We start from the raw sequence: 22,043 nt of genomic DNA on the forward strand, positions 1-22,043 counted from the left end.
ATTCAGTAATTCTTAGCTTGACTTTTTTTTTGCATTATTTTTACAATACATTATGGGTTTTTTTTCATGTATTATTTTTATGGTTAACTCATTCTTTATACCTTTACCATTTGGGTCCTACTTTATTGTTAATCTTTGCCTCATTTTTATAGCTTTTTTGGGAGGGATGTACTGTCACTTACAATCTTCATCAGCAAGAATGAAGGACTCCAGGGTTCTTTCTGGGAGTGGAGGGGGAGGGGGAGAAGAACGATCTTGATGTAAATCTGTGATAAGAAGAGTAGACGACAAAAGACAAAAGAAAACAAAACAAAAATCCATCAGTTAAAAAAAGTCAAAATCCCTTTTTGGTGTTGTATAACTTTTCCAACTTTTCAATATTAACCTACAACAAGCAAATAAAAAAATAATTGGCACAATAACTGGAACCTCAAGGATTTTGTTGTTCTAGCTTTTTAGCCAATGAGCTTATCCTGCATCGAAAACTTGTACTCCCTTAGAAAAGTAATTTTCCAAAGAAATTGAACTTGAAATTAATTAAGCTTCTAGTTCTAACCACCACTGTACATAGAACACAGGGGATAGCGTAACATGTTAATAAATAAAACCATGAGAATACAAAGAACAAAAATCCAGAAGATTCAGTCTTTAGGACAAATGACCCATGCTCTTCCACAAATAAATGGCACAAGGAAATATAAAAAGTAGGGAAAACTGTTACAGATTTTAAAAGACTTAACAAGTATATAAACCAAATGCAATGTGTAGACTTTGAATCTAGATGCATATAACCCAACTATAAAAAGACATTTTTGAGGCAATTTGAGAAAATTGAATAAAATCTGGATATTAGATCATATTAAGGGATTACTGTTAATTTCATTGGGGTGATTATGTTATTATGGTAGTCTTAAAATATGTTTGGAATTTTCCATGGTATAAAGAATTTTAAATAATAGAGCTATTTTCCCACAATCTAAGTCCTAAAGATACAAAGGGTGTATGATAATCTCATTATACAGTGCTGAGTATAATTACATACTATATTAATGTCTTTTGAAACTGAAAATGTGGCTCAGTGTTAAGAGTTTCACCTATCTTTGGTCTTTGGGTTCTTTAGGCCTTAGGATTTGTCTCTAAAGCAAGTTCTCCTATTTCTTTCTTATACACCGGGTGATATACAAAAGTAAAGTACAACCCTTACTTCCAGTACCTAATATAATAACTGGCATAGAGTAGGCACTTAATAAATGGTAACTACTCTGAAGTTGCTTATCATCTTCCAGTTTGCTGTTAGGAAATACATCGAGAACTAAAGCTTACTTGCGGTTAATGATATCCTGGCAAATACCCTCCTAAAATGCCACTCTCATTTTATTTCTCCCTTGAGGAAGAAACTATAATGCTTATTTCTTATTGCATGAAGTCTAAATTCTTCTGCCTAGCCCTGTGTGTGTGTGATAGAATACGCATAATAAAATTTGCTACTTATGACAGTACATTTACAGTGTTGTGCAACCATCACCACTACCTATTTCAAAAACATTTTCATCACCCTAAAAAGAAACTCCATACCCATTTAGCAGTCACTTCCCATTCCCACCAGATTAGACTGGCAACCACGAATCTGCTTTCTCCTAAATATAGATTTCCTTGACCTAGATATTTTATCTGCCTAACTTTAAAATCCTTCAGAGTCTTTCCACATTTTATCCAAGTTTATTTTCCATAGTTCCCAAAATAGATCTTCTATTGCAATTAAATTAACCTACCCACCATTTCTCTATACTCATCATGCTTATTTCTACCTTTTAAGTCCATGTTACCCTCATCTCAGCTCCTGGAATTCCCTCCTTTTTTTTTTTTTTTTTAAGATTTTATTTATTTATTTGACAGAGAGAGAGACAGCCAGCGAGAGAGGGAACACAAGCGGGGGGGGTGGGAGAGGAAGAAGCAGGCTCCCAGCAGAGGAGCCCGATGTGGGGCTCGATCCCAGAACGCTGTGATCACGCCCTGAGCCGAAGGCAGACACTTGACGACTGCGCAACCCAGGCGCCCCTGGAATTCCCTCCTTTTTCCTCTGTCTACCCATATTCTTAAATTTCTTTCTTCTTCTACTCAGTGAAGCCTTTCCTAACCACTCCAGTGATACCTCTTATTTTCCAGACTGTTGCTGATTATAATCAGTCCACACGGATTATCAGTTAATGGTTCCAGGTAACTAGTATATTTACATATACTAGTATGCTAATATACTAATACTAATTTTGCCTACCCAATTTAAATATAAACATTAAATAGTACCCTTTCTTATATATCCTGACTGTTCTAACACTGTATAAAGCATATAAAACTTGCTTAGGAATTGCTCATTTAATAATTATCTAATAAAAATGGTAATAGGTAACATTTAATGAGAGCTTTTTATTTGAGAACCACTGTGTTAAAAGCTTAATATGCATTGTCTCACTTAACCCTTACAAAAACTTTCTAAGAAATGAGTTCTATTATCCTCATTTTATAAATGAGGAAAATCAATAGAGAAAGTATATAATTTAATCAAGGTTATGCATTTTGATAACTACTAGTAGGCTAAAGATTTGAATTAAATCCTATCTGACTCCAAAGCCTATGCTCATTAACTTCTATGTTAAAACTATCTATGTAATTTGAATAATATGTTCATATGAATAATTATGTTAAGGGCAGCTACCACCTGTTAAAATGTATGTGAAGTACCTATATGTGCCCAATAAATGAGCTGTGGATGTTGTTATTTGATGTATAAAACAAGCAAAACTGAGGCATCTGGGTGGCTCAGTCAGTTAAGCATCTGCCTTCAGCTCAGGTCCCAGATCAGAGTCCCAGGAGTCCCAGGATGGAGCCCCCATGTCGGGCTCCCAGCTCAGCAGGAAGTTTGCTTCTCCCTCTGCCCATCCCCTTGCTCCTTCTCTCTCTCTCTCAAATAAATAAATAAAATCTTAAAAAAAAAAAAAAAACAAGCAAAGCTCAAGAAAGTACTGGAGAAGCAACAGCAAGTTAAAGATCTAAAGAATCACACTGCTAACAATGATAAAACCTATAAAATAGAAATGTTGCAAAGTGTTAAGAGATTCTATTTGAAATAGTTGTTTGGGGCGCCTGGGTGGCACAGCGGTTAAGCGTCTGCCTTCGGCTCAGGGCGTGGCTCAGGGCGTGATCCCGGCATTCTGGGATCAAGCCCCACATCAGGCTCCTCCGCTATGAGCCTGCTTCTTCCTCTCCCACTCCCCCTGCTTGTGTTCCCTCTCTCACTGGCTGTCTCTATCTCTGTCGAATAAATAAATAAAAAATCTTAAAAAAAAAAAAAGAAATAGTTGTTTGTTTGGTTTTTTTAAGGATTATATATCAAGGAGCAGAATTCTAAAATCCTGTTTTCCTTGTCCTTGACCAAACAAAACTCCAAGCCTGGGAAAATCAGAAATAAACCAATAAATAGTGGGAGCTATTACAATGCCATCTCCTGAGGTGAATTACTCTAAGTTTAGTGAGTCATTCTTATAGTATAAATTCTTAGGGCTAAATGTCATGTAAAGCCAGGGGAAATTTTTTACCTGATTTGGGACTCCGGAGTTTTACACTCTGAAAGAAAGAAAGAAGAGAAAAGTAAAAGAATACGTATACAAATTTACAAAGTCAAAGCAATAAAAGGCATTTTTGAAAGCATATTTCATATACTTAAAGAGACAGTTATGAAGTGTTGACCTTATTTTTCCTAATTTGTAAGTGCACTCAATTATGAAAAGGCATCCCTAACTCTTACAGGGCTTTACTCTCTTTTTGTAAGTTTATTTCTTTTTTTCTTTTTTTATAAAGAAAGCTCATGAATTTTTTAAATTTTTAAATTGCTTTTTAAACTTCAAGTATAATTAACATACAGTGTGATATTAGTTTCAGGTGTAACATGTAATGATTCAACAATTCTATACATTACTAAGTGCCGTTCACAATACGTGTTCCCTATAACCTTCACCTATTTGACTCATGCCCCACCTACCTCCCCTCTGCTAACCATCAGTTTGTTCTCTATAATTATGAGTCTGTTTTTCTGTTTGTCTCTTTTTTCTTTGCTCATTTGTTTTGTTTCTTAAATCCCACATGTAAGTGAATCATATGGTATTTGTCTTTCTCTGTCTGATTTATTTCACTTAGCATAATACCCTCTAGGTGCATCCATGTTCTCACAAATGGCAAGATCTCATTCGTTTTTATGCTGAGTAATATCCCATGATATGTATGTGTCTAGTATATGTGTGTATGTGTGTATACATATATATGTCATATCTTCTTCTTTATCCATTATCTATGGATGGGCACTTGGGTTGCTTCCCTATCTCAGCTATTATAAAGAATGCTGCGGTAAACATAGGAGTGCATGTATCTTTTCAAATACCCAGTAATGGAATTACTACGTGATATGATAGTTCTATTTTTAACTTTATGAGGAACTTCCATACTGTCTTCCACAGTGCCTGCACCAGTTTGCATTCCCACCAACAGTTCACAAGGGTTCCTTTTTTCCCACATCCTCACCAACACTTGTTTCTTGTGTTTTTGATTTTAACGATTCTGACTGGTGTGAGGTGGTATCACATCGTGATTTTGATTTGCCTTTCCCTAATGATTAGTGATGGGCATCTTTTCAAGTCTATTGGCTATCTGTATATCTTCTTTGGAAAAATGTCTATTCATGTCTTCTGTCCATTTTAAAAATTAGATTATTTAAGTTTTTTTGGTGTTGAGTTGTGTAAGTTCTTTGTATTTTTTGGATATTAACTCCTGACCGAATATATCATTTGCAAGTATCTTCTGCCATAACCTTATGGTGATTTTTATATGTCATGGCAATTGGTCCTACACTGATCCTTTTCTAATTTATTTCCTTCCTACTAAGGACATCTCCCAGAAAATTTAATTGGAGATAAATTGTTGAAATTGAAATTACTTCATGACGTTGGAAAAGGAGTGATTGTTCTTGGCTCTTAGCAGTTGTTAAGATAAAGACCATTACATGTGGGTGTATTATTAACAATAATAATTACTAATATATTAAAAATGTAATTGAAAAGATAGAGAATGTTTGCCTACCAGCATTGCAATTGTAGGCACTTTAAAAATGTTTTAGTTAATTCCTTTTCTGATCTCTGAAATTTTAAGGTAGCTGGTTCATAGAATATATACAAACATATAACAGATTATTGAAGTGTGTAGATTTTACTTCTGGGAGTGGGGAGCATTATTCTGAAAAGTTTATCTTAAATAATATGGGCATCTGTCATTCAAAAAATTATTCTCTACAATATATTATCACAGCAGCACGATACAGCCTACCAAATGACTACTGTGAACAGGCTACCTACTTATGAAACATTTATTTTTGCCTTAACTGTCCTTTAGGAACCAGCTCAAATATTTCCTCTTTCACTAAGCCTTCCTTAGTCACTTCCAACTTGAGAGTTTCTTAAGGGCAATAATTGTGTCTTATTCATCGTCTTGTCCCCACATCCTCTAGCACATTGTTTTATAAGGAGTACCTGCTTAGTATTTATTGAGTGGTGGGTGTTAAAAATACAAGGAGTAGGATTATGGTCTGTTGCATTCAGGTAAGTAGAAAAAAAAAAAGGAAAAAAAAGCTATGGACCTTAGTTGGTCTAAGTCTCACAGTGTCATCAGATGTCTTTGACTCGGATGTTCCACTCCATTCTAGCGATGTTCCAACTTTTGCCTCCACAACTGAAGATAAGGATTTGGGATCATTCAGTGAGAATTCTCCTGAAAGGAAGTAAGTATGGTCCAATTCTTAGGAGTGTTGTAATTCTTTTAGAACAATGCAAATGTTACTCAGTAATAGCACACAGAACATTGACAGGACCGGAGAAGTATTCTAGTTAATCCACTTTATTTTACACTTACTGAGCTGTACTCACCAGCTTCCTCCAGGACGATAAAAGATTCAGGCGTCCGCTCCGGAAGTGGAGGGGGGACTTCATCATCTATCCTTGGAGAAGTTGCTATCCAAAATGCCAGAAATAGAACCATAATTTTTCATTAGAAAAATCCAAAGGAAATTCTTTTATTTAAAGATCTATTTATTTATTTGAGGGAGGGAGAGAGAGAGAGAGAGAGGAAAAAAAATCACGAGCATGAGTGGGAGGGAGAGAGACTCTCAAGCAGAGCATGGAGTCATATGTGGGGCTCACGATCTGAGCCAAAACCAAGAGCCATCGGATGCTTAGCCCACTGTGCCACCCAGGTGCCCCACCAAAGGAAATTCTTATATTCTAACCTTGATGTAAAGTCCATCAAGCATCATTACCATACTTAAGCTGCTATGTGTTTACTTGAGGAAAAAGCAAAATAAATTCTGCCATTTTAAGTTGCCAACCCAGGAGGTTTTGCTGCTTTTTCAAAATTTATTATTTCTTTTAAAGGCCCCCAAGGTATTTTGATGGAGTCACTGAGTACCGGTTAACATAATATAAAACATTATATCAATTTGGGAAGTTTTGAATTGTTTTCTATATAACCCTTTTGTTTTATGTAGAATATACAATAAAGCATGATAAAGCACTTTGAAATATGCCAAGGATTCAGTTACGGAGTAGGAAGACGTATAAAGATTTCAGTCTCTCTCCTAGATTCTACAGTGAAGAATAGGGGTGTTTTTCCTTTTTATAAACCAATGGTATAACAAGGTTTTCTGTTTTTCTACAGAAAAATTCCCAATTTTTATAGAAAAAATTCAAATGCTATTATAAGAAACTGCCACCAGGTGGCACGCATGTCAACGATGCTACAATCCCTAAAGCTAGGATTTGCTTTTAATGCTGATGCTCCAAGAAGTTTAAGGTATTGAGTGTATCTTTAAAAAAAAAAAAAAAATCATTTGAATTATAAAACAAGATCAAAATACATAAAATAAAGCAGGACTAGATCCAGGTAAAATATTTTTGTGACAAACTACACATCCACACATCTATCTACTAAGAAACACTGTACAATAAATAATGTTAGAGGGGGAAAAAAAACCCTTTCTCTGCTTCCTAGTCAGGTAAAATGTTATTTATAAATTTCTGATAATATACCTGGAGAGTTAAGCTTGCTCTTTTCTTCACCTTCCTCCATATCAAGCAATTATAATCCTCTCTAGCAGGACATTTATTTCTACTTTCAAACCACTCAATAAAACAAAAACAAGGTGCATAACATGCAACAATCCAGGATTATAAAAGCAAAAAAGTGTGAAAGTAAAGGTGTCTATAAGATGAAAGTCCCACACAGAATACTAAATGCACCTTCTCATCTACTACGTAATCATACAAGGATGGGAAGAAACAGGTCCTCCTCTTCCAGCTCCTGCAGGATGAGAATTCAATTCTTAGCGATCTGTTTAGTTCAGTGCAGCCACATGGTTGAGCAATAAAAGCCCTATGGTGGCTGTGGATCAAATCCTTCCTGCTGTTCCTTTGGAAGTTGCTTCTGCATAGCAAGGATAAATTGTGGACCTCTGATACACATTCCGAGGAACGGGGACTGCCTTCTTTAGAGACACTCTTGCTGGCATAGAAGCTGCACCAGCTCTGACTGCCGCCATTGCTGCCTGTTTAATCCACCATTACATGTTTGCTATTGCTATGTTTTAACTTATCACATCATGAAAACCCTTTCCTGGAGGAGAAGGAAGAAGGAGAAAGAAGCAGAGAAAGACAAGAGGGAGCATAAGAAGAAACCAAATCTTCTGTAGAAACAGAGTGAAATCTCAAATGCCATATAAACGTCCAAAAATAACTTACCTACTACCGCTGTCTCTGGGTTCCGTGGGGGGCAACTAGTTGGAGGACTCAATGCTAAAGAATCATGGGAATTGTAACAAGAAAAGAGGGTTGCAGAAGATGCTGGCAATGAGGAACAAGGTAAAACGTTTCCATCTGCCTTCTCAGGTAAATCGAGAGACATCTTAGAACCAGCACTACTTGGAGACAAGGCTAAGAAATAAGGATCTTCTAAAGATATATAAGAATGTACATTAAGAGCACAAGAGTCTGGCCGCTTTTTATCAGAGGCATTGCACATCGGGTGCTGAGAGTCCGAGAGCAGTGAATAATTCAGTTCTGCTGAAGAAACATGCCTTGCTTTTTGAGCCTGCTCAAGACGAGAGTTGTGTGGTTGAGATTCCAAACAAGAAACATTTTCCTTGTTGTCCAGCTCCTGGGTGTCTCTCTGTTGTACCAGCTCAAAGGGAGTTGATTTGGTCCGCATTATCGGCCCCTTTGAATTAAAATGCCTTCCTGCGACATCAGCAGGTTTAGAATTTGGACACGCTCCAAACAAAATGGCGCTCCAGTCTAAACTGCGGTGCTTCTGAAGAGGCTCCCCAACTATTGGAAACGCCTTTGTCTCCCAATTCGTGGTTGTGTCAGCATTTTTGTTACAACTACAGTTTAGCTCCAAGGGGTCAAAAGCACTGCTCTGTTCAGAAGGAGGCAAAACTAACCCTTCCTGTTCACTTCTGTCAGAAGTCCTGAGGTCAAAGGAAGAAGCTTCCTCACTTTTCACCCTTAGCCTTTGTTTGCTTGGCTGCTTCATCTTTGCTTCTCTTATGCCACTGAAACAAGAAGAAAGTAATGATGACACCGCACCCCAAACTGGTCTCTTCTTAGCATCACAATGAGTTATATGCATGAGATTTGCCCTCCACCCTGACAGAATTAGACAACATTGGGGTGCGTAAAATTTTTGGTAAATTAGGAGAATAAGACTTACCTTTTTGGTAAATTAGGAGAATAAGACTCTGTTTCTAGAGCGGGATTTTGCTCAAGAGCTGAATATTGTGCTTGAATCTTCAAGAGAAATAAGGAAGACACTGGTTTTTAGTGAAGAAATGGCAATGAGATATTTTAACATTCATAAAGTTGAGAAGTTATTTTTCAAAAAACATAAAGATTTTAAATCATTTACGAAAGAGATGCGTTTCCAAAATATTGCGCCCAACAAGAACTTGTTCACATATCAAGATCAAAGGGATCCAAATAAAGGATTAAGAGTGTTATACAAGCTAGAAAGTGTTTACTCCTGGTATCAAATGTGGAGTTTTAACATGTCTTTGGAAGTAACTTTACTCTTATGAACAATCTACCTTCAGAAATTACATCATCTCAACTCTTAAATTAGTAAGTGCTTATTAGGTCCTCATACTTCTCTAGTTCTACCTCTTTCTTCCTTACCATGCTCTAGCTATACTGGTTTTCTTGCCATTCCTTAAGCATACCAAACTTGTTTCCAATTCCAGATTTTTATACTTACTATTCCCTCTGATTGAAATATTCTTGCTCCAGATTTTGCATAGCTGTCTCTTTCTAAGTAATTATGCTCTACTTAAATGTCACCTGCATAAGAAAACCTTCTCTGACCACTCAACCTAAAATCATACTCCCACACACTTGTCAGCCACTTTCTTTTTTTCTTCATAGCAATTATCACATTATGAAATATGTTACGTAGACTCTTAGATACCACCAATTTGTAAAATATATGCTGATTTTAGAAATGTTTAAATATATTTTTTAAATGTCATCAGCCATTTTAAGATTCCACCTGTTATGGGTTTAATTATGACTCTTAAAAAGATGTGTTGAAATCTAACCCCTGATATCTGTGAGTATGACCTTATATGGAAATAGAGTCTTTGCAGATGTTATTAGTCAAGATGAGGTCATACTGGATTCAGGTGGGCCCTATCACAATGACTTGCATCCTTGTAAAAAGATAAAACAGAGGCTCAGAGACATCCAGGGAGAACGCCATGTGATGATGGAGACAGAGACTGGAGCAATGTATCTGCAAGCCAATGAATGCCAACGATTGCTGGCAAACACCAAAACGAAGTAGAAACGAGGAAGACTGTCACTAGAGCTATGAGAGAAAGCATGGCCTTGCTGACACCTTGATTTTGGACTACCTCCAGAACTATGAGAATACAAATTTTTTTTAAAGATTTTATTTATTTATTCGACAGAGATAGAGACAGCCAGCGAGAGAGGGAACACAAGCAGGGGGAGTGGGAGAGGAAGAAGCAGGGTCATAGCGGAGGAGCCTGATGTGGGCTCGATCCCAGAACGCCAGGATCACGCCCTGAGCCGAAGGCAGATGCTTAACCGCTGTGCCACCCAGGCGCCCCCAAATTTTTTTTTTTAAAGAAGTACCGGTGTGTTGCATCTGAAGTTTAAGATTTTTTTTTTTATTTGATGGAGAGAGTGCACAAGTGCACAAGTGCATAAGCAGGGGGAGCAGGAGAGAGAGAAGCAGGCTCCCCACTGAGCAGGGAACCTGATGTGGGGCTCGATCCCAGGACCGTGGGATCATGACCTGAGCCGAACGCAGATGCTTAACCGACTGAGCCATTCAAAGGCCTCAAAAATAAATTTGTTTTAAGTACTCCTTAGTTTGTGATATTTGTTACAGCAGGTTTGGTAAACTGATAAGAGACATTAATACCACACTTTCAGTAATGGATAGATCAGAGAGAAGATCAATAAGGAAATAGAGGACAAACATGAACAACACAATAAACCAATTAAATCTAACAGCACACACAGAACACTCCACATTACTGCACACACGTTCTTCTTAAACTTACATGGAACATCGCCCAAGACAGACCATATGGTAGGCCACAAAGCATAAAATCTATTAAATCTATTAAATCTATTAAATCTTTTAAATCTATTAAAATCTTTTAATGGATTTTAAAAGATTGAACTCATACAAAGTATCTTTTCCAATTATAATGGATTGAGATTAAAAATTAATAACAAAAGGAAAACTAGAAAATTCACAAATGTGGGTAAATTAATGGGTCAAAGAAGAAATCACAACAGAAATAAGAAAATATTTAAAAAGTGAACAAAAACACAGCATACCAAAATGTATGAGATATAGTGAAAGTGATATTCAGAGGGTATTTATAGCTATGGATGCCTACTCTTAAAAGAAAGATCTTCGGTAATACACTATATGTTAATTAATTGAATTTATATTAAAAAAAGAAAGATCTCAAATCAATAACTTAGCTTTGAACCTAAGGAACTAGAAAAAAAACCAAACTAAACCAATAGCTAGCGGAAGGAAGGAAATATTAAAGATTATAGCAGAGATAAATGAATTAGAGACTAAGAAAACAATGGAGAAAATCAACAAAACCAAAAGTTAATCCTTTGAAGATATCAATAAAAGTGACAAACCTTAGTTAGATTGACTAAGGAAAAAAGAGAGAAGACTCAAATTACCCAAATCTCAAATTACAGAAATAAAAGTGGGTACATTACTACCAATTTTGTAGAAATAAAAAGTATTATAAGACAATAATATAAGCAATTGTACACCAACAAATTGTACAACCTATATGAAACAGACAAATTCCTAGAAACACATGATCAACCAAAACAGACTCAGGAAGAAATAGAAAATCTGAATAGACCTACAACTAGTAAGTAGACTGAATCAGTAATCAAAAGACCTTCCGACAAAGAAAAGCCAGGACCAGATGGTTTCATTAGTGAATTCCACCTAACATTTAATGAAGAATTAATGCCAGTCTTTCACAAACTCTCCCAGAAAATTGAATAGGAGAGAACACTTGCTAAGACTATGATGCCAGCATTACCCTGATACCAAGGCCAGACAAAGATACTACCAGAAAAAGAAAACTATAGATCAATATCATTTATGATTATTGATGCAAAGTCCTCAACCAAATACTAGCAAACTGAATTCAGCATCATATTAAATAAAAATCATATTAAAAAGAATATATACAAAGTGGGATTTATTCCCAGAATGTGAGGATTGTTCAACATACAAAAATCAATTGATATAATACACCACATTAATAAAATAAAGGGGAAAACCCCCACATGAGCATGTCAGTTGATGTGGAAGAAAAGCATCTGACAAAATTCATGATAAAAACAATACAGAATATACAGAGAACTCCTAGGACTCAACAACAGCAACAAAAACCCAATTTGAAAATGGGCAAAGGACCTATAGCGACAAGTTTACAAAGATGATATACAAATAGCCAATGAGTACATGAAAAATGTCCAACATCGCTAACCAGGAAAACACAAACCAGAACCACAATGAGAAACCCATATAAAACCATTGGATGGTTACCATAAACAAGCAAACTAAAATAGAAAATTAATAGAATATGGAGAAATTGGAACCTTGTAGATTGCTAGTGGGGATGTAAAATGGTGCAGCTGCTGTAAAAAACAAAACAAAACAAAAAAACAACAGTATGGCAGTGTCTCAAAAAATTAAACATAGAATTATCATGTGAGAAGCACCTGGGTGGCTTGGTCAGAGGAGCATGTGACTCTTGATCTCAGGGCCATGAGTTCGAGCCCCATGTTGAGTGTAGAGATTACTTAAATAAATACTTTAAAAAAATTATCATATGACCCAGCATTTCCACTTCTGCATATATACTCCAAAGAACTGAAAACAGGAACACAAAAAGATATTTACACACTCATGTTCTTAGCAGTATTATTCACAATAGTCAAAAGGTGGAAGTAAACCACCTATTCACCAATGGATGAATGGAGAAACAAAATGTGGCATACAATGGAATATTATTCAGCCTTATAGGAAAAGGAAATTCTGACACATTATGACACTGATGAACCTTGAGGACATTATGCTAAGTGAAATAAGCCAGACACAAAAGGACAAATATCATGTGATCCCACTGATATGAGGTACCTAGAGTAGTCAAATTCATAGACACGGATGGTAGAATAGTGGTTGCCAAAGATGGGGGAAGGGGAGGAAGAATGGGGAAGTATTATTTAATAGGTATAAATTTTAGTTTTTCAAGATAAAAAGAGTTCTGGAAATGGATGGTGGTGATAACTGCACAATAATATGAATGTTCATAGTATCATTGAACTATACTCATAGAATTAGTTAAGGTGGTTAAATTTATGTATATTTTACCGCAATTTTTTTTAAAGATTTTATTTTAGGGGGAGAGAGAGAGTGCATGCATGTCTGCGTGCACACATGCAAATGCAGGGAATTGCAGAGGGGGAGGGAGAGGAAGAGGGAAAGAATCCCAAGCAGACTCCGTGCTGAGCACAAGCCCAACTAGATTTGATCCCACAACCCCAAAATCATGACCTGATCTGAAACCAAGAGTCAATGCTCAACTGACTGAGCCACCCAGGCACCCCTATTTTACCACAATTTAAAAATTTAGGAAAAAAAAGTAGGCAAAGGACTTGGATATACATTTGTTCAAAGAAGATATACAAATGTCTGATAAGCTCATGAAAATGATGCTCAACGTCAACTACTCATTAGGAAATGCAAATCAAGACCATGAGCTACCGCTCACACCCATTAGGATGGCTATTATCTAGAAAACAAAATGAAAACTAAAAACCAGAATATACCAAGTGGTGGCATGGATGTGGAGAAATTGAAACTCTTGTGCATTGCTAGTGGGGATGTAAAATTTTGCAGCTGCTGTAAAAAACAGTATGGCAGTACCTTTAAAAACTAATTTTTTTTAGAATCCAATTCCTGGATTCTTCTGGGTATATACCCCAAAGAATTTAAAGTAGGGACTTCAACAAATATTGGTACACCAATTTTTTAAAAGATTTTTATTTATTTATTTATTTATTTATTTATTTGATAGAGAGAGAGAGCACATAAGCAGGGGGAGCAGCAGAGGGAGAGAGAGAAGCAGGCTCTCCACTGAGCAGGGAGCCTGATGCGGGGCTCAATCCCAGGACCCTGGGATCATGACCTGAGCCAAAGACAGACGCTTTACTGACTGAGCCACCCAAGTGCCCCTGTACACCAATTTTTATAGCAGCATTAATTACAGTAACCAAAATGTGGAAACAATTCAAGTGTCAATTGGTGGATGAATGAATAAGCAAAATGTGGGATATACACACAGTTGGGTATTATACAGCCATAAAAAGGAATGAAATTGTGATGCATACTAAAAACAGTAGATGAACCTTAAAAACACACCACATGAAATAAGCCAGATACAAAAGAATAAATACATGATTCCATTTATATGATGTACCTAGAATAGCAGTTTTATAGAGACAAAAAGTAGAATAGAAGTTGCTAGGGGTTGTGGTAGGGGGCATGGAGAGTTTCTGTTTGGGATGATAAGAAATTCCTAGAAATAAATAGTAGTGATGATCACGCATATAGCAAAGGTACTTATTGCCACTGCATTGTACACTTAAAGATGGTTAAGGTGGTAATTTTTTCCACTGTGAGACAGTGATATATTTGACCACAACAGAAAATATGAATGGGGAAAGTGTTTACTCTTCCTATTTTCTGGTATAGATTGTGTAAAATTCATGGTAATTCTTCCCTAAACATTTGGTTAGAATGCTCAAGTGAAATTATGTGGGCCAAGGGATTTCTTTTTTGGGAGTTTTTAAATGATGAATTCCGTTGCCTTGACTGTTATGGGGCTATTTAAATGATCTATTTCATGTTAAGTTTGTGTTTTATGAGGAAGTAATCCATTTTGTCTAAGTTGTCAAGTGTAGATGTGTCCAGTTCATACTAGAGTCTTTTATTATCCTTTTGATATCTGCAGAGACTCTAGGGCTCTCCCATTTCACTCCTGATACTGGTCATTTCTATCTTCTTTCTTCCTGAGCAGTCTTCAGAGAGGTTTGTCAACTTTATTGATCATTTGACTCTTTCCACTGTTTTTCTCTTTTCAATTTCATTGATTTCTTCTCATTATTTGTTTCCTTCTCTCTCTCTCTTTTTTTTTAAGATTTTATTTATTTATTTGACAGAGAGAGAGACAGCCAGAGAGAGAGGGAACACAAGCAGTGGGAGTGGGAGAGGAAGAAGCAGGCTCCCAGCGGAGAACCCTGATGTGGGGCTCGATCCCAGGACTCCGGGATCACGCCCTGAGCCGAAGGCAGATGCTTAACAACTGAGCCACCCAGGCGCCCCTCTTTCCTTCTCTTTTCTGTGGGTTTATTTTGCTCTTTTCCTCCATTAGAGTCTTAAAGTGGGAGCTCAGATTGTTGATTTGAGACTTTTACTATTTTCAAATGTTTGCATTTAGAGTGCTATAAACTTTCCTCTCAAAACTGCTGTAGCTCTGTCCCGCAAATGTCAATGTGTTCATTTTTTTCAGTTCTATGTGCGGTTTTTTAAAAATTTCCTACGACACTTCCTCTTTCACTCAATGGATTATTTAGAAAAATGTAGTTTAGTTTCCAAGTGTTTGGATCTTTTCCTGTTATCTTTCTGTTACTGACCTCTGGTTTGATTCCACTGTGGTCAGAGAATACATTCTGTATGATTTCAATTCTTTTAAATGTTTGAGATTGTTTTGTGGCCCTGGATACGATTGATCTTGGTATATGTTCCATCAGCACTTGAAAAAAAAGATGTGTATTCTTGTGTTGCTGATTGGAATGTTCTATAGATATCAATTTGATCCTGTTGGTTGATCGTGGTGTTGATTTATCCTATATTCTTGCTGATTTTCCATTGAGTTTTTCTACCAATCATTAAGAGACGGGTACTGAACTATAACCAGATTTGTCTATTTCTCCTTTCAGTTCCGTCAGTGTTTGTTTCACATATTTTATAGCTCTGTTTGGTTGATACACACTTAGGACTGCTATCTATGTCTTATTGGTGGATTGATCCTTTTATCATTATATAATGTCCCTTCCTGCCTATGAAAATTTTCTTTACTCTGAAGTCTACTTTATCTGATATTAATATAGATACTCCTGCTTTCCTTTATTTGTGTTTTTATTTTTTATTTTGTTTTTTATTTTTTTGCCATTTAACATTGTTTTACTCTAGCATAAAAGACTCTTCTTTCTTACAGATTATTTCCTTGGAACTCTAGTGGACCTGACTATTGTATGGGTACCCTGGGTTTAGATTCAAAATCTCCCCATAAATCACCACAACAAATCTTTAGGCCACATCTTTTGAAATCTATTAAAAGATGGATTAACAATTTTCCAGACAATCTATAGACAATAGAATTCTGGCCAGAAAGAGTACATTAACTCAATTTACACTACAATAGTCCTGCTGACGTTCTATTATCCTTATTATTTTTTTCTTCAAATTTTTATTTAAATTCTAGTTAACAAATAGTGTAATATTGGTTTCAGGAGTAGAATTTGGTGATTCATCACTTGCATATAATACCCAATGCTCAACACAAGTGCCCTCCTTAATACCCATCGCCCATTTAGCCCATTCTCCTCCATCAACCCTCAGTTTGTTCTCTATGGTTAAGAGTCCTTCATGGTTTCTTTCCCTCTCTTTTTCCCCTTCTCCTATGTTCATCTGTTTTGTTTCCTAAATTCCACACATGAATGAAATCATATGGTATTTGTTTTTCTCTGACTGACTTATTTCACTTAGCATAATACACTCAAGCTCTATCCACATCATTGCAAATGGCAAGATTTCATTCTTTTTGATGGCTGAGTAATATTCCAGTGTGTGTGTGTGTGTGTGTGTGTGTGTGTTTACACACATCTTCTTTATCCATTCATTAGTCAATGGACATTTTGACTCTTTCCATAATTTGGCTATTGTTGATAATGTTACTATAAACATCAGAGTACACATGCCCCCTTGAATCAATATTTTTGTTCCCTTATTCATGTTTATATGAATACATGATATATCTTTTTTCCCAATCTTTACTTTAAACCAATCTATATATTTGAAGTATATTTCTTATAGATAGCATATAGTAGGGTTATGTTTTCAATACATTCTGCCAATCTGTGTTTTAATTGGTATATTTATACCATTTACCTTTAATGTAATTATTGGTATGTTAGGGCTTGAGTCTGCCATTTTGTTTTTTGTATTCTGTTTCTTCTGTTTTTCATTTCTCTTTTCTTTCTCCTGCATTTTTAGAATTTCATTTTGATTTATCTATAGTGTTTTTCAAGGTACATCTTTGTATAGCTTGTGTAGCGGTGGCTGTAGGTATTACATTATATATACATAACCTATCACAGTCTACAGGTGTTATCATTTCACTAGTTCAAGTACAACCTTTCCCTTTACATCCCTAACCCTTCCCTGTTTATAATTGTCTTAAACATTTCCTCTAATACATTTAGAACCACATCAGACTGTATAATTTTTGATTCTATCATCAAACAATTTAGAAAACTCAAGAAGAAAAAGAAAACCTATTACATTTACCCATGGTTTTGCTTATCATGTTCTCCCTTTCATCATTTTCTTTCTGCTTAGAAAACCTCCTTTGTCATTTTTTTAAAGATAGGTCTACCAAACAAATACTCTTGGTTTTTTGTTTGTTTTTCATTTGAGAATGTCTTGATTTCTTCTTCATTCCTGAAGGATGTTTTCACTGGGTGTGGGATTCTGGGTTGCCAGTTATTTTTTTTTCAGCCTTGGAGAAATATTATTTCACTTTCTTCTGGCTTCCATGGTTTCTGATGACAAATTTGCTATCATTCTAATTGTTTTCTCCCTACGGTTAAGATCATTTTTCTATGGCTGTTTCTTAGAACCTTTGTCTTTGGTTTTCAGAAGTTTAATTATAATGAGTCTTTAAGTGCTTTTTTAGCCTTGCCTTTTTTCTCCTCTCCTTCTTGGACTTTGCTGACACAAATGCTAGCTATTTTGTTGTAGTCTCTTCCTTAAGGCTCTGTTTGTTCTTTTTTCCAGTCTATTTTAGTTCTGATGTTTATATTGAGTAATTCCTATTGTTCTATCTTCTAGCTCATTAGTTCTTTTTTCTGTATGTACCCTGAATTTTGCTCTTGAGCTCATCTACTAAGCTATTTTGTTTCAGTTACTACCTTTTTCAATTCTAAAATTGCCATTTGGTTCTTCTTTACATCTTCAGAATTTTTTGCTGAATCTTTTTATATTTATTGCTGAGCCTTTCCATTTAAAAAAAATTTTTAAGCATGTTTGTAACTGTTCATTAAAGCATTTTTATTGTGGCTGCTTTTAAAACTTTGTCAGATAATTCTAACATCTTTATCATCTCAGTATTGTCATCTATTGATGGTCTTTTATTCATTTGGTTTGAGATCTTCCTGGTTCTTGGTATGATGAATGATTTTCAGTTGAAACCTAGGCATTTTTGTATTGTTCTGAGGCTCTGGAGCTCAGTTAAACCTTCTCTTTTAGCTAGGTTCTTTTATTTTTAACTCCATTCTACACAGGAAAGGGAAGGTGCTGCCTCATTACTGCCTTGTTACTGTCAGGTATATTCTACCTCCACCAGTTTCCTCACTGAGTCTTTGTTGACACCCAAGGGGAGACATCATGGGAGAGGCTCCCCATGTGGTCTCTACTGACACTGTGGTATGGGGAGGCCTTATCACTGCTGGATGATGGTCGAAGTCTTAACTCTCTTACTAGGCTTCTTCTGATACTACTGTGGGAAGGCATTGGGCTACCACGTTACTGTCCAGTGGAAGCTCAGGCTCTCCATGCAATCTCCAATGACACTGCAGGAAACCCTCATTTCAGGCCATTGAGGATGAAAGTCCTACCTCTTTACCTGACCTTCTCTGACACCACTCCAGCATTCTACTACAGTGTTAGAAAGGTGGAAATCTAGGACCCCACTCAGCCTTTGCTGACATGCGTGGGGTTGAGGGACCATTATTTTCTGTGGTGTTGACTAAAGTAGAGTGAGGATTATCTAAAAGTTTTCTGTCTTGCTGGACTGCCTCTTTTCTGGTCCTTCGGCTAGACAGAGTAAGCTTTTGTTGGGGCTTTTTTGTCTGTATCACTGGCATTTCCAGGTTGTTGACTACTTCAGTTTCAAGTCTGGGATATATGAGTCAAAAGAAAACCCAAGGAATTTACTGTCATGTCTTTCCTCAGGTCCCAGGGTCCTTAGCTGGCCTGTCTTCTTTCTATCTCTCAAAACCTTCTTATAGTTGTTTTATATATAATGTCAATTATATATATGGTTTCTGGTATACTTAGTGGGAGGAATAGGGAAAAGTGTCTACTTGATCTTTCCAGACACAGAAGTCCTCTTTAGCTAACTGTAACCAATTCTCTCTGTGGGAGTTTGAACTGTGTTCCTATGTTCCCATTTACTAACTAAGGACCCACTCCAAACAATCCACCTGGAGCTATGGCACTGCTACTGGGCTAAATTTGAGAGTTGGCATTTCCTGAAACCTAAATAAAATATTAGCCCACATACTCCAGCAACATATCAAAAGAATATTTTTTGTTCAAGAAGGGTTAATTCTAACAACACAAAGATGGTTTGGTATTAACAAATCCAATAGTATGACTGTATTAATAGGTCAAAGGAGAAATCCATGTGATCACTCCATGAATGCAAAATATGCAATTGACAGAATTCAATATTCTTTCTCTAAAAATTTCCTAATAAAATAGAAATCAATGAATACTCTCTTTAAACAATTGAAAAACAACAGTCCAATTTATAATCGCACCAAAATGAGTAAGATACCTAGGAATAAATTTAACCAAGGAGGTAAAAGACATTGATTAAAGAAATTGAAGATGAAACAACAAATGGAAAGATATACCATGCTCATGAATTGGAAGAATTAATATTCTTAAAATGTTCATAGAACCCAAAGCAATTTACAGATTCAATGTAATCCCTGTCAAAATACCAACAGCACTTTTCACAGAACTAGAACAAATAATCCTAAAATTTGTAAGGAACTACAAAAGACCTCAAAGAGTCAAAGCCCAATCCTGAGAAAGAAAACAAAGCTAGACATATCACAATCCCAAATTTCAAGACATATTACAAAGCTATAGTCATCAAAACAATATGGTACTGACACAAAAATAGACACACAGGTCAATGGAACAGATAGAAAGCCCAGAAACAGATCCACATTTATATGATCAATTAATCCATGACAAAGGTGGCAAGAATATACAATGGGGTGGGGCACCTGGGTGGCTCAGTTGTTGAGTGTCTGCCTTCGGCTCAGGTCATGATCTTGGGGTCCTGAGATTGAGCCCCAATGCAGTTGGGCTTCCTGCTCAGCAAGGAGTTGGCTTCTCCCTCTACCTCTCCCCCTGCTTGTGCTCTCTTTCTCACCCTGTTTCTCAAATAAATAAATAAATAAATAACTTTTTTAAAAAAGAATATAAAATGGGGAAATGACAGTCTTTTCAATAAATGGTGTTGGGAAAACTGGACAGCTACATGCAAAAGAATTAAACTGAACTACTCTCTTACACCATACACAAAAATAAGCTCAAAATGAATTAAAAACCTAAATGTGAGACCCAAAACCATCAAACTCGTAAAAGAAAACATAGGTAATTTCTTACAGTAATATCTTGGACATTGGCCTTAGGAACATATTTATGGTTATGTCTCCTCAGGCAAGGGAAACAAAAGCAAAAATGAACTATGGGGACTAAATAAAAATAAAAAGCTTCTGCACAGCAAAGGAAATCAGCAACAAAACAAAAAGACAACCTACTGAATGGAAGAAGATATTTGTAAATAATATATTTATAAGGAGTTAATAGCCAAAACATATAAAGAACTTGTACAACTCAACACCAAAAAAAAAAAATCTGATTAAAAAACGGGCAGAGGACATGAATAGACATTTTTCTAAAGAAGATATGCAGATGGTCTACAGGTACAAGAAAGATGCTCAACATCACTCATCATCAGGGAAATGCGAATCCAAACCACAATGAGATATCACTCCACACCTGTCAGAATGGCTCAAATAAAAAGCACAAGAAACAACAGTGTTTCCTCTAACAGTGTTAGAGGAAGTAGAGAAAAGGGAACCCTCGTGCACTGTTGGTAAGAAGGTAAACTGGTGCAGTCATTATGGAAAACAGTATGGAGGTTCCTTTAAAAATTAAAAATAAGACTACCATTTGATCCAGTAATCACACTACTGGGTATTTACCCAAAGAATACAAAAACACAAATTTCAAGGGATCTATGCACTCCCATGTTTATTGCAGCATTATTTACAATAGCCAAACTATAGCTCAAATGTCCATCCATAGATGAATGGGTAAAGAATGGAATGTTATCTTGCCATTTGTGATAGCATGGATGGACCTAGAGGGTAATACGCTAAGTGAAATAAGTCAAATAGAGGAAGATGAATACCAAATGCTTCCGCTCATTTGGGGAATCTAAAAGGCAAAATTAACAAACAAACAAAAGACTCTTTTTTTTTTTTTAATAGGCTCCAGGCCCAGTATGGAACCTGACATGGGGCTTGAACTCATGACCTTGAGCTCAATACCTGAGCTAAGATCAAGAGTTGGACACTTAACTGACTGAGCCACCCGGATGCCCCCAAAATAAAGACACTTCACTATAGAGAACAAACTGGTGGTTGCCAGAGGGGAGGTAGGTGGGGGAAGAGGTGAAATAGATGATGCGGATTAAGAGGTATAAGCCAGCAAACAAACAAACAAACATATCTCCAAGTCAGCGTCACACTTGATAGTGACACATGAGAATCTTTCCCATTAAAATTTGGTCGCCCATAATCACCTTTATCATTTAACCTTGGTCTGGGAATACTAGCCAATAAAACATACATAAATAGGGTATAAGTAACAATTTCTGACAAAACTATACTCTTATTTCCATGTCCTTCCACCACATTGTTTTCCCTTGAAGTTGACACTAACTGGGATTGCTTAGTTCATTTCAAACTTCAACAGTTTTTCTTTCCTTCCCCATGATTCAGCATTTGGCTGACAGGAGTTAAGATCAGAATCAGGTCTTATAGGCTTTGTATTCCTAATACTAGGTAGTAGTTAGGTAACAGGCCCTCAGTGAATATTTTCAGATTAAGAATCCAAAATGTAATATTAAAAATTAAATAAGTATATGTTACAAAATATACCTTGGAAGGTAAATCAGTAATTTTATCTTCTTGAAGTTTGTTCAGAACCTAATGCTTTGTGAC

The 22,043-nt window shown here is 36.2% G+C and overlaps 1 protein-coding gene across 3 annotated transcripts in view; it reads right to left on the reverse strand.

Annotated features, from left to right (window-relative positions):
- The window catches only part of PTPN22 (protein tyrosine phosphatase non-receptor type 22), a 56,127-nt gene that overhangs the window by 11,435 nt on the left and 22,649 nt on the right, over positions 1–22,043 (reverse strand). For 2 of the 3 annotated variants that reach the window (XM_034654130.1, XM_002918245.4), the window contains 6 exons: positions 8,803–8,879; positions 7,833–8,644; positions 5,967–6,050; positions 5,681–5,811; positions 3,594–3,621; positions 183–266 (listed from right to left, as the gene is read on the reverse strand). In XM_034654130.1, coding sequence (XP_034510021.1) covers positions 183–266; positions 3,594–3,621; positions 5,681–5,811; positions 5,967–6,050; positions 7,833–8,644; positions 8,803–8,879 — 1,216 coding nt within the window. The remainder of the gene's footprint in view (positions 1–182; positions 267–3,593; positions 3,622–5,680; positions 5,812–5,966; positions 6,051–7,832; positions 8,645–8,802; positions 8,880–22,043) is intronic. The other variant, XM_011223675.3, reaches the window with a different exon arrangement.

Source organism: Ailuropoda melanoleuca, chromosome 2, assembly GCF_002007445.2.
Source record: "Ailuropoda melanoleuca isolate Jingjing chromosome 2, ASM200744v2, whole genome shotgun sequence".
In the NCBI taxonomy this organism is placed as follows: Eukaryota; Metazoa; Chordata; class Mammalia; order Carnivora; family Ursidae; genus Ailuropoda; species Ailuropoda melanoleuca.